The sequence below is a fragment of the Dryobates pubescens genome, chromosome 10, assembly GCF_014839835.1.
Source record: "Dryobates pubescens isolate bDryPub1 chromosome 10, bDryPub1.pri, whole genome shotgun sequence".
In the NCBI taxonomy this organism is placed as follows: Eukaryota; Metazoa; Chordata; class Aves; order Piciformes; family Picidae; genus Dryobates; species Dryobates pubescens.
The window spans coordinates 30778864-30792372 of record NC_071621.1 but is presented as its reverse complement, the minus strand read 5'-3'; the positions used below and the strand labels follow the sequence as shown (position 1 = coordinate 30792372).

The following is a 13509-nucleotide window of genomic DNA, read 5'->3' as shown; positions in this document are numbered from 1 at the left end:
CCTTCTTCCCACTCAGTGCTGTGTGTCTGCATTCCTATCAAGCCTTTTGTGGTGGCACAAGGTGTGCATCCAAGGCATAACCTCCCATGCTTTGAAGGACTTGCTTCAGTTGTTTTCTGAAGCTTGCTGTATCTTTCTCATGTCTAGAAACAGAATGGGAATATCATACTTTGCTCCCACCTCCTCTGTCTCTTTCATGCTAGCAGTGTATGAAGGCTCACTGTGGGTGAGTAGCCTTTCTGACTGTTGCTGTCCTTTGGGGGTATGCCAGCTGCACAGTGGAGATGTAGTCTCTCCTCTAACATCATGAAACCCTAACCATCCTTCATTTCCTCCTTTCATGACAAACATGAGTGTGGATCCCCAACAGAATGCCCCCTTTCTGTGCAGTATGTCATTTTTCATTTGTGTAGATACTAATGAAAAGTCAAAAGGGAAAAATAATACCACTTAGATGAGGTTTTATTTGTAGTTCCAGGTTTTAAGCCCATCACCTCTTCGTGATTTACAAGTTCTTGAATGTGCTGGCCCATACAAACTTCTCTAGGGACTTCTTTAGCTTTAAAGAAACTCCTCTCTGACTACCTGGTTTATTTTCCTTTCCCCAAAGACACCAGTAACAGCAAAGGTCAATGCCAAAACTCTTTCCTGGGAGGGATCCTGAATAAGAACTCTTTCAGGGCTTGAGAAGGAAAATTTATGAAGTTTTAAAAGCTTCTTTCCAGCCACTACCATTGCAGATAGGAGCTTCAATAAAAAGAGCCCTTGGGTATTATTTTGTTTTAAGCTTTGTGATTTCAGAACTCAGCAGAACAGTCAAGACATCCTTTACTTGGTCATCAAACCAACTGTTATTCTGGGGATCTTTTGCTGATGTATATCACTTTCTCTGATGACCAACAAAAACAAAGTGAAAAAACTTTGGGTTTCTTCTGTTTCAAGTTACTCAGATAAGGGGCAGTTCTCAGCCAATACCATGATCCCCTGCACTGGTTCATCAGTAAGTACTGACAGGACTGTTTGATATAGAATAGAATAGAATAGAATAGAATAGAATAGAATAGGACAGGACAGGACAGGACAGGATAGGATAGGATAGGATAGGATAGGATAGGATAGGATAGGATAGGATAGGATAGGATAGGATAGGATAGGATAGGATAGGATAGGATAGGATAGAACAGAATAGACCAGGTTGGAAGAGACCTTCAATATCATCAGTTATATCTCGTAGGCACTCCTCTAAATCGTCCTGGTACCAATAGCCTCCATGGGTGTAACTCAAACCCATATATATTCAATTTTTCCAACACTGAATTCCCCCTCCAGAACACTGCAAGCTCATTCAGTACAAAGGCCATGGCTACACAACCAAATCAGCCTTGCTCTCTTTCTCTGTCTACAGACAAGTTTTTGTATTGATGTCCTGCTCACTAATGGCTGACAGTGTTAATGTACTCCAAGAGCATCTCCAGAGGTCCATTGAAGTATTTTCTGCTGTGGAAGTATACAGCTTTCTTCCACTTATGTGAATGACATGGACATGTCTTTTCTTTGTTCACTTCATTCTCTTCCAGGAGTGCCCTGTTGATAGAGGGGCCAGAAGTCCTTGCAGAAACCTATTTTGGCATTGCATGGTATCTAAATTAAAACACTTGGGCCCAATGGACACTGGACACTTCTGATTCCTCCAGGCAATCTTTCCCCGTAAAACTAGTTGCACTTCCTTACACAGAATACCATAAGACATATTCAGTAGAGTTTGCAGTATATGGTAGGAGATATAAGTGAGAAAGAAGATCTGGAATTAACACCTACAAATCTTTTGTTTGTCCTTTTTCGCTTGGTCATCCTCCAAGGCAGTTATCATTTTTACTAGAAGTATCCAAGGAAACTTTTAGGATCTTTCCAAACCTTTGCTGCATGTGTTTTGGATATTGTAGAAGAGATGATGCAAATGAAATTGAAGCGAAGTAATGGATCCTCTGCATTGCACTTGCTGGCAGGCTCACCAAACATCATCAAAGAGTTCTTTAAAACCTCATGTGTAGCTCATGTGCCAGATTACAGTAGTCAGATACCTGTAAAATTTGAGGGTTTTTTTTTTCAGCAATGAAGTACAAAATTGAAGTACAATTGAAGTGGTTTGCTGAAATACAAACTGGATTGTAGTAAGTTGTGACTATGACACATTTCTGTGGCCAGCAATAGCTTTCATGGACACACAGAGGAAAAAACTTCTTTATTTCATAATATTTTTAAAAATATGACTTCTTGGGCAGCAGTTACTAGTAAGCACCTATTCTGTGTTGGAGTGGTGTGATGCTTTACCCCACATGCACCAACAATAAAGCACAGCTAAAGTCAGCCGGAGAAGCGAATGGAAAGCTGCATTTTACCAGCAATAATGAAATGCAATCAATATGTACAAAATACACAGTATTTACAGTATCATACAAGAATTTACAGGAAAGAACACAAACACAGATCCTCCCAAGGAGAATTCCCCCTCAGGTTCCCCCCAAACCTCTCTCCCCCTCCTCCCCTTTCCCCTAGTAGTTAATTAGGTGAAAAAGGAGAAAGAGAGAGAACAGGATAGCAAGGGAAATTCATTAGCTCAAAGCAGTTGTTAAGAAAGTTAGTTTTCTTATCTTATCAGTTTCATTCCAAGGTCAGTTGCATGCTCTCTGGCTAAGAAGCAAAAAGTCAGACAGCCTGAAGCTGGAGCTGAAGTGAGTGAGAGCAAGAATACTAGAGATATTTGCTATGGTACATCTCACATCTGACCAATGAAATTCATTTAGAATTAATCTTTGTTTTCCTTTTTACACCTAAACATTCAGCTAGGGAATTCTGCAGCTCTCCTTTTCTTAAAGGCACAGCCTAATCTGTTACATGTGTTTAGCAATTTAGCCTGTTAAAGGCTAGAAAATGAAAGTATTTCAACTGCAGTTTTCATATAATGACTATACATTTTAAGTGCATCCCAGTACTGGGATTCTTGAAATGTTAAAAAGTTGGAGAAATCTGTGATTTGACTCTTTTGGAAGGTGTGAGGCTATTACAGGGTTAAACAAATGGATTAATAACAATACTGTAAGGGTACCTCTGTTGCTTATGTCATCTTTTCCCCCTTTGTTTTGTTACATCATGCAGATATTTCACACAGCACCAGACCCCAATATTCCTCTTCCCCAGCCTCAGTCCCGATCAAGTTCAAGAAGAACAAGAGCAATCTGTCTCTCTACAGGTTCACGTAAACCCAAAGGAAGATACACACCATGTCTGGCAGATCCTGACAGTAAGTTTGCCCTTGCTGGCTGGCTGTTTTCCTTCTTGTGTTGTCTTTTAGCTTTCCTGAGTAACAAGTAGTAGGTGATGTTTTCCACTCATTGTATAAGCCTAGCAAATGGGGGTCCATCAGCTTTCTGACCTCTGAATTACAGGCACGCTTAATTGACTCATTCCTTGCTTCTCTCACATAGGGAAGGATGTTTGCATTTAGGCAGATCTTGTATTGCATGCAGCATTGACAGATCAGTCTGCTTTTAAACTCAGAAGTTCATTTTATGAAGTTCATCTCATTTGCTTGTAAGATGATTAGTAAGGTTGGGAAACTGAATAGAATCTTTTCTCTCCTTCTGTAATAGGTCAGGAGATCAAAAAACATGACTTGTTTTTCTTTCAAATACATGAAAGTGTGTTCATTGATTCAAAGTCAGCCAGTGCCAAGGCTGTCAAAACCACTGGAATGTTAGATTTTCTGGAATAGAAACAAACTCCACTATTTTTAGGAGAAAAAGGTTGACTTCATTCAGTTTCATCTAGTGGACCATCACTTGTTTGCTTACTGGCTGTACCAGTTAGAAGTATTGAAACTTTAGCAATGATTAAGTTGTTAGCACTTTCACTACTGCAGCAGACTTCCAAATGGACTTCTGTGTCCCTTGGTTCCTCAAGGAGACTTAAACTGATACAGTAAATCCACAGTTAAGGTGCAGCTGTTCTTGGGATCTGTAGTAATTCTTAAGCCTGTAATGTTAGGAGAGGTATTCTCAGTATACTCTCCTCTGAGCCTCCTGGCTGAACAGCCCCAGCTCCCTCAGCCTCTCTTCATAGGCCTTGTGCTCCAGACCCCTCACCAGTTTTGTTGCCCTTCTCTGGACACGTTCCAGCAACTCAACATCTTTCCTAAACTGAGGGGCCCAGAACTGGACACAGTCCTCAAGGTGTGGCCTAACCTGTGCTGAGTACAGAGACAGAATGACTTCCCTGCTCCAGCTGGCCACACTATTCCTGGTACAGGCCAGGATGCCAAGCTCTAGTTAAGATGTTGCTAGTGCCTGAAAGGCTGAGGCAGAAGCAGAGGTATTCTCCTTTCCGAGTATCTCTAGGTGTGGCTGGAGGCAGGCATGAGAGATTGTTGGCTTCCAGTAATAGACATTTCTGAGGAACTAGATGGTTCTAAGTCATCATTTAAGTGAACCATGGACACTTAACTATTTGCAGGAAATTAAGGCATTCTGCATGGCATAAGAAAATGAGATACAGGTTCTAAATTGTAGGGAATGATAGAAAATTGGAGAAAATTCATCTGATAAATTGAGGCTGCCACCAATCTTGCCATTTTCAAGGAACTAATGATTTGTCAAGGGGCAACACCATGGACAATCTAATCTGGAATAGCAAAATTTTGGCTGGTGGTGGACAGAATATTTCACACTGCTTTGCCAGGGGCACAGAGGAGACTTTATTGCTGTCTACAACTACCTGAAGGGAGGTCTCTTCTCTCAGACAACCAGCACCAGAACAAGAGGACACAGTCTCAAGCTGTGCCAGGGGAGGTTTAGGCTGGATGTTGGGAAGAAGTTCTTCACAGAGAGAGTGATTGGCCATTGGAATGTGCTGCCCAGGGAGGTGGTGGAGTCACCATCACTGGAGGTGTTTAGGAAGAGACTGGATGGGGCACTTGGTGCCATGGTTTAGTTGATTAGATGGTGTTGGGTGACAGGTTGGACTTGATGATCTCGAAGGTCGTTTCCAACCTGGTTAATTCTATTCTATTCTATTCTATTCTATTCATCAACTCTAAAAACATCACCCCAAGAAAAGCAGCTCTTTGAGGTTAAATATGGGAAGGTGTGGGACACATAAGGTAACTAAATAGTGGGTTTTTTCTTAAGAATCATTGCCTCTGAAACCACAGATAAATTTGATTACAGGTAAGGTACAAGGGGCTAAAGATGGCACAGGAGAAATGGACCTGGTTAGAAAATGTAATCTTTTTTTTCTCTGTCTCTCTCTCTCCTGCACTCTTCCCTAGGTGACTCCTACAGCAGTAGTCCAGACAGCACTCCTATGGGCAGCATTGAATCTCTCTCTTCTCATTCCTCTGAGCAGAACAGCACCACCAAATGCGTGCCCTCACAGCCCAGGGAGAAATCAGGAGGGATTCCTTGGATTGCTTCTCCTCCTTCTTCTAATGGCCAGAAGAGTTCAGGCCTCTGGACTACAAGTCCTGAATCTTCATCAAAAGAGGATGCAACCAAAACAGATGTGGAGTCAGACTGTCAAAGTGTGACTTCTGTCACTGGAACAGAGAATGCCTCTCTGTCAACAGACCTGACCAAAAAGAGTTCCTACAGTCTGTCTGGGCTGAAAAGGTCTTCAGCATCTTCCCTTAGATCAATTCCATCAGCTGAAGGTAATTTCCAAAAAACAAGAGCTGCATCTGAAAGCTAATAATATTAATTCATCTTTTCTGGGGACTGGATGTGGCACGTGAAGCCATGGCTTATTTAGTCATGAGGTGTTGGGTGACAGGTTGGACTTGATGATCTCTGAGGTCTTTTCCAACCTTACTGATTCTATGATCATTAATTCCCAGATATTTCTTGTAAACTGCATGAAGCTTCTGTGGATACTGAAATATTATCTCTTCCGAAGTAATGTGGTGTGATTTGGTAGCAGATACTGCTTTGAGCAGGAATTTGGATTAGATGACTTCCACAGATCACAGAATCACAGAATCACCAAGATCATCAAGTCCAACCTTTCACCACAGACCTCATGACTAAACCATGGCTTCAAGTGCCACGTCCAATCCCCTCTTGAACACCTCCAAGGATGGTGACTCCACCACCTCCCTGGGCAGTGCATGCCAATGGCAAATGACTCTCTCAGTGAAGAACTTTCTCCTCACCTCAAGCCTAAACTTCCCCTGGTGCAGCTTGAGACTGTGTCCTCTTGTACTGTTGGTGGTTGCCTGGGAGAAGAGAACAACGCCTTCCTGGCTACAACCGGCCTTCAGGTGGTTGTAGACAGCAATAAGGTCTCCCCTGAGCCTCCTCTTCTCCAGTCTAAGCAACCCCAGCTCCCTCAGCCTCTCCTCATAGGGCTTGTGCTCCAGGCCTCTCCCCAGCCTCTTTGCCCTTCTCCTAACATGATATTTTTCTAAATTCTATGCAGAGTGCTACCTTATAAATGTTTGATTTATTGTAATTTTGTAGTGAACATGCTCTCTAGCCATTTAAGTGTAACACAGGTGGGTTTTTCTTTCACAATTTTAACATCATTTCTTCATTCTTGCTGTTGATCTGTTTCTCCTGGTTTTCTGCTTGAAAGGCTGTTTCTTCTTGCTCTAAGTAAGTACTTTCTCTGCCTATTTACTACCTTAAAAAAAAACAAGGAAAAAACATACACAAAGGTCTGTCCCAGCCTGGTCTGGTCTATTCTATTCTATTCTATTCTACTCTAGTCTACTCTAGTCTATTCTAAAGCCCAACAAAACCTTTGCATGTTACACATGTTGTGGCACAACTTCAGATTAGCTTTAATGTTCCCTATCATTTGATTGTTTTCTTTAGGTAACAAGAGCTGCAGTGGGTCTATACAGAGTTTATCTTCAACAGATACCAGAGATACACCAAAGCCTCCACCAAACCCTGATTTGCCTCCCAAAATGTGCAGGAGATTAAGATTAGATACTGCATCAAGTAATGGCTATCAAAGACCGGGATCTGTGTAAGTCATCAAGGCCCTTTAGAGATTTGTGTTGCTTGAGTATTGTCTACTGTAAAGTGATCCCAGAGAGGTTCATAAGTAGTTGAAAAAGCTTCCATGAATACTTTAACATTCCTGTACTTGTGATTTTTTTATCTAGCCTCATTAAAATTGTAAACAAAGGAGCATAGCATGAAGTCTGTTGAAAGAGTCTTGCTGACTTTATTAGACTATAGTCATGGGCAATAGTGAAGAAATGTTATCTTTAAAAAGTGATTACTATTATTATCTCTCTCTCTTCTGGAATGTAATGTTTCAAGGGACATTAAGGCCACTTACTGTCCATGCTGTTATATTGAAATCATCAGATTTTATTGATGTCCAAATTGGGAGGCAGGAAAAAAAACCCCACCACAAATACAAACTTCTGTGTTAAAATATCTTTGGTTGCTGCATTTTAGATGGTTGATTTCTAACAGTTGGGGTTTTGGGTGGCTTTTTTATGTTAAAAGGAGGATAGCTCTAAGCAGTAGAGGTTATAGTTTACTCCACTGAGATTTGGGTTAGCAATGTTTCTCAGCTGTTTTAGCATAGACTTAATAGCGAGAAAATCTTTGCTGTAATCTTGACTTTGACCCAGTATTTCTCTGTCCACATGAGCAAGTGATTTCCAGATTTTCAGAGCACCAAGAAACCCTCCAAATACTGTGGGACTCCAGTCAGCCTCTTCACTTTTTAAACTGGAAGTGATCACTACAGTTATTTCACAGACTTCTGTATCTGACTTTAGCAATGAATCCTGCACAGCTCAGAGTTCCAGCATGAGAGTGACAGGCAGTAAAGCTGTTTTCAGACTATCTACTGGTCAGCCAGTGATATAAATGTAGGGGGTTGAGACTTGTCTTGCTCACTCAGCAAGGCACTAGAGCAGGTGAAAGTCTAGTGGCCCCAGTTAGGTAATGCCCTGAAGAATTCTGCTGAACAGGGATAGCTTTTGAACTGACAGTTACTCTGAGTAGTTAAAACAATTTTAAAGCTTTGTCATGTCTTTAGATGTTTGCAAGTGAAAAGGTAATGGGCAAAGTGTAAAGCAAGGTGGTGCTTTTGTTTTCAGAGTGGCTGCGAGAGCACAGTTATTTGAAAGTGCTGGTTCACTTAAACAAGTCTCATCAGGACGGTAAGTGCCTTACACTGTTTAACAACTGAAAAATCCTTCCTGTTTTACTGGCTTCAAAGATTGAAATAGAAGGAGTGGAGCTTTGGTCTTTGTCTTTTAGACAGCATGATGTGGCATGCAAATTTTTATGCTTTATTAAACTCATCCATTCTCCAAAAGAATGCTAAATCCAATAGTGAGTGCCAACCGGTCTGTCACCTGGGGGAGCTGCAGTGAGAGATGCTCAGGCTGGTGAACTGCTTAAGGACACAGCTGCAACAGTAAATTAACAGGCTTTAAATTAGGATGAAGGTGCTGTACTTAAGCCATGCAGCTGTTTGTGTATACATGCTTTCAGCAGGGTAGCTAATGTGCTACTTTAAGGTCATTTCCTCATAGAGACAGGTCTAGAGTAACAGCTGCTGTAGGAAGTTCAGGATAAACTTGATCAGGATTTCCTGCCTTTAACATCACACCTTGCATGCCTCAGTGTCTGTTCTGATAGCGTGCTGCAGGAATTCTTTACATTTTCTTTACAATTGTTTGCATTTATTTGGTGGATTTAACTCATTCTTGCATTAAATGAATTTAGAATGTTCTGAAAAGTGTTTGTCTGGAAAGCTGGGGTCAGAGTGGCTGAGAGCAGCCAGGCAAAAAGGGACATGGGGGTACCGGTTGATACTAGGCTGAACATGAGCCAGCAGTGTGCCCAGGTGGCCAAGAAGGCCAGTGGCATCCTGGCCTATATAAGGAATAGTGTGGCCAGCAGGAACAGGGAGGTCATTGTGCCCCTGTACTCAGCACTGGCTTGGCCACACCTCGAGTCCTGTGTCCAGTTCTGGGCCCCTCAGTTCCAGAAAGATGTTGAGTTGCTGGAATGTGTCCAGAGAAGGACAGCAATACTGGGGAGGGGTTGGAGCACAAGCCCATGAGGAGAGGCTGAGATAGCTGAGATTTGTTAATCTGGAGAAGAGGAGGCTCAGGGGAGACCTTATTGCTCTCTACAACTACCTGAAGGGAGGCTGTAGACAGGTGGGGGTTGGTCTCTTCTCCCAGGCAACCAGCACCAGAACAAGAGGACACAGTCTCAAGCTGCACCAGGGGAGGTTTAGGCTGGATGTTGGGAAGAAATTCTTCACAGAAAGAGTGATTGGCCATTGGAATGTGATGCCCAGGAAGGTGGTAGAGTCACCATCAGAGATGTTTAGGAAGAGACTGGATGGGGTGCTTGGTGCCATGGTTTAGTTGATTAGATGGTGTTGGATGATAGGTTGGACTCGATAATCTCAAAGGTCTTTTCCAACCTGGTTAATTCTATTCTATTCTATTCTATTCTATTCTATTCTATTCTATTCTATTCTATTCTATTCTATTCTATTCTATTCTATTCTATTCTATTCTATTCTATCTTCCCTGCATAACAGACCACCTTACAACTAGTAGACTACAGCAGGTAAACAAATAAATGGGTGTGGGAAGCCTCTCTTCTCACTCTCCTTGCCTTTCAGCTTCTTTGAGACAGAACATATGTTTTTGTCCAACAAATTACTCACTCGTCTTCTTACTGCAGTAGTAATCTAAAGTAGCACAGCTGTAAAGGAAGATGCCAATGTATGCTGAGATGTGTGGCAGTGGAATCAGAGAAAGAGAAAGCTGTTCTGCAAAGGCTCTCTGGTTTCATTTGAGAAGCAGCTTTGCAGGAATCATGGCTGGTTTTGTTTTGTGTATTACATGAACTATTTAGGTGACCAAAAAGAGAGGGTGCACAGGGGAGGAAGGAGTATGAAAATAGCAGGGCAATAATTTAAGGAAGAAAGGTATAAATGAAGAGACTGGTGCCCTAAGTGCCCTTAATGCCCTAAGCCAAAAGAGATGGCTGCTTCACCAGTCCTGCATCATTTCACCTCCAGCACTGTTTCTTCTCTTATTTTATATTGCTCCCTTCTTGTAAACTCTCCCCTGTTGTTCCCTCAGAGCCTGTGCCATCTGTATCTGTGTAAAAAAAGCATGTAAGAAGCAAAAACCTGACAAAGGGAAAATGTAGCAATTTGATAATGGAGATGAAGAGCAGATAACAAAGCGAAAAACGCTGAAAGGCTTAATAGCTCCTCTCCTTCAGCCTGCCTGAGAAGGCAGGAGAGCAACGGTAACAAGGAGAATGAAAAATGAGAGGTCAGCCAGCAAAATGAGGAAGAAATAAGTAGCTCAGCTGTTCTTACACTGCTGCTTAAGTCTGACTATAATTTTGCAATTCAGAGCCAGCTTTTATTTACCTCTAATGCATGTTATGAACATGGAGGCGGATTTAAAACCTTAGATTAGTCTTGGGGGGGTTTTTTGCTCTGAGGTACGTAGAAATCGCAGTGGTTACATTTTGATCCACCCATTAGAAAGGCCTTCTGTGTCCATAAGTCTGCTGTCTAGACTGACCACCTGTGTCCATAACACTGCTGCCTAATGAGTATATGCAAGACAGAATGTAAGACAAAGAAACCAATTTTAAGCTGTGTGGTTATTGTCAAGTCAAGACAGTGTCTGTGCAAGGGTAATTTACCCTGCTAAAATAAGTGGCTTTGAAATGTTAAGCTACTGCTTAGCTATGCTATACAGTATCTATGTAGCTTCCCTCCTGCTTGAAGTGTCTGTTACTTAGAATCATAGATCATAGAATCAATAAGGTTGGAAAAGACCTCAAGGATCAGCAAGTCACCCAACACCTCATGACTACTAAACCATGGCCTCAAGTGCCACGTCCCTCCAGGGGGGGTGATTCCACCACCTCTCTGGGCAGCACATTCCAATGGCCAACAACTCTCTCTGCGAGGAACTTTCTCCTCACCTCCAGCCTAAACTTCCCCTAGCACAGCCTGAGACTGTGTCCTCTTGTTCTGGTGCTGGTTGCCTGGGAGAAGAGACCAACCCCCACCTGGCTACAACCTCCCTTCAAGTAGCTGTAGACAGCAATAAGGTCTCCCCTGAGCCTCCTCTTCTCCAGGCTAAGCAACCCCAGCTCCCTCAGCCTTTCCTCATAAACACATGATCATTTGTTGTGATCATTTTTACAGTAGATGAATCAAAAATACTTCTATGGCTTTGCAGTCCCATACTGGTTTCTTCCAGCAGAAAATTTTGCACTTGATGCTTTACCACCACAGTGGCCCAGTCTTACTTGTTTCTTCCAAGTAGTCTTTGCAGCCCTGCTTTCTGATCTTGTTGAAAGTGGTATGGCTAAGTATGTGTGAGCCCTTTTTCATTCTTCATGCTCAGACATTATTTGATCTCATTGTTTTTTCTCCTTATATACATAAGACAAAGATAGTGAGAGGCCACAATACATGCTTTAGGATAAGTCAGAGAAGACCAAAACGTTATGCCCTGTCCAGCCTGTGTTCTCTTTTCCTGATCCCAGTTACTGTGAATTCTCAGTCTTCCCATTCCTTTCCATCTGACTTAATTATGCATCCCTCTCCCTCACTATAATATTAAACTACTGTGTACACTGAGACCAATGCCTGTGTCTAGGTTGACATGCACTTGAAAGGGGTGAAGGCCTTTTCTTAGCATTTTCACAAATACTGGAGTTAAGTAGCAGTCTCAGTAAGGCCCAAGGTGTCTTTGCTGTAGAAAAGTGTGCTTACACACAATCCTGAACTCTATCTTTTCTTGTATTTGATTTAGGAGCACACAGAAAGTCCAGTCTTCTGAAGTGAGACATTGCATTATAAGAAGGATGATTTTCATTAGAAAAGAGTATCTAGAAAAATGGAAAGGAGGACTTGGTGACAACGAGTGGCTCTACCTTGGCAGCAGACTCTCTAGGTGCTGTGCTGGGACTTGAATAGGAGTAGTCTAGCAGTATAAAGCCTTCTAGAGCCATGCTTCCCTCCCAGCCATATGATGAATGATCCTTTCCTAGGCATTCTTTTGTTTTTATTTTCATGCTATATTTTGCATTTCGCCCAGGAGAAGTTTAGGCTTGAGGTGAGGAGAAAGTTCTTCACTGAGAGAGTCATTAGCCGTTGGAATGTGCTGCCCAGGGAGGTGGTGGAGTCACCATCCCTGGGGGTGTTCAAGAGGGGATTGGACATGGCACTTGGTGCCATGGTTTAGTCATGAGGTCTGTGGTGACAGGTTGGACTCGATGATCTCTGAGGTCTCTTCTGTGATTCTGTAAACACTTAGAATGCCTTCCCCAGTCCAAACCAGTGTCCTCTACTCAGTCAAGTTTGGCTGTAAGTCTGCCATCTCCAGGAGTCTATAAACCTTTCTGTTCCTGTGGGATAACAAATGATGAGTTATCTGAGCGAGATTCATGTTTTCTCCCTCATTCATTTCTCCTGGATTCTGTCTTTGTCTGACCGAATACTCACTAGGACAGGATCATACATCTCAAGCTTATTTAGAAAGTTAAATTAGTAATAATTGTTACCAGGGGGGGTTGTTATTATTTAAAAGGGTCTCAGTTGTTACTGACTGCATGTAGTCAAGCCAAATAATTCATCTGGGGTTTAAAGATTCAGATGAATGAATGGCGTTCTAGTACTGACTGGCACCAGGTTATGAGGCCAGGGTAGAGGGATGCTCTCTGCTGGCTTTAGGAAATCAGTCCCAGCTTAACTTCCCCTGGGAGGTGTGGCACTCCAAAGGGGAAGTGTCATGCCTCCATCAGTGGGGCACAAAACCAAAACAAACTTCTTCTGCTAATGCTTATCATAGAATCATAGAATCAATAAGGTTGGAAAAGACCTCAAAGGTCATCAAGTCCAACCTGTCACCTCATGGCTACTAAACCATGGCACCAAGTGCCACAGTGCAGCACTGGTTTCAATTTAATTTATGACTATTCTCTCACTATTTGGGAAGGAAAGACAAAATGGATTACATATCACTTGTGCATACACATTCTCTGAAAGTATACCAAAAATGTTAAACTTCAGCACAAGTCATGTACTTGGTCCTGACTGGAAGGAGAGCTGAATCACAGAATCACCAAGGTTGGAAGAGCCCTCAAAGATCATCAAGAGGTGTTTAAGAGCAGGCTGGATGAGGCTCTGGCCAGCCTGATCTAGTGTGGAGTGTCCTTGCCCATGGCAGCGGGGTTGGAACTAGATGATTCTTGTGGTCCCTTCCAAACCTGACTGATTCTGTGATTACCATCTTGCATTTGTGCAACTGATTGTTCCGACACTTCCCAGGTTTTCATTTAATTCCTTTATGCATTTTTCATGGGTATCTCATTTATTGCAAGCTTGTACTTTTTTTTTCTTACAGACAAGCAAAAGCCATGTATTCCTGTAAGGCTGAGCATAGTCATGAGCTGTCTTTCCCACAAGGGGCAATATTTTCCAATG

At 42.3% G+C, this 13509-nt stretch overlaps 1 protein-coding gene across 1 annotated transcript in view; it reads left to right on the top strand.

Annotated features, from left to right (window-relative positions):
* Positions 1-13509, top strand: part of ARHGAP42 (Rho GTPase activating protein 42) — a 168110-nt gene that overhangs the window by 153182 nt on the left and 1419 nt on the right. The window contains exons 19-23 of the mRNA XM_054164714.1: positions 3157-3301; positions 5324-5704; positions 6867-7023; positions 8117-8179; positions 13430-13509. Coding sequence (XP_054020689.1) covers positions 3157-3301; positions 5324-5704; positions 6867-7023; positions 8117-8179; positions 13430-13509 — 826 coding nt within the window. The remainder of the gene's footprint in view (positions 1-3156; positions 3302-5323; positions 5705-6866; positions 7024-8116; positions 8180-13429) is intronic.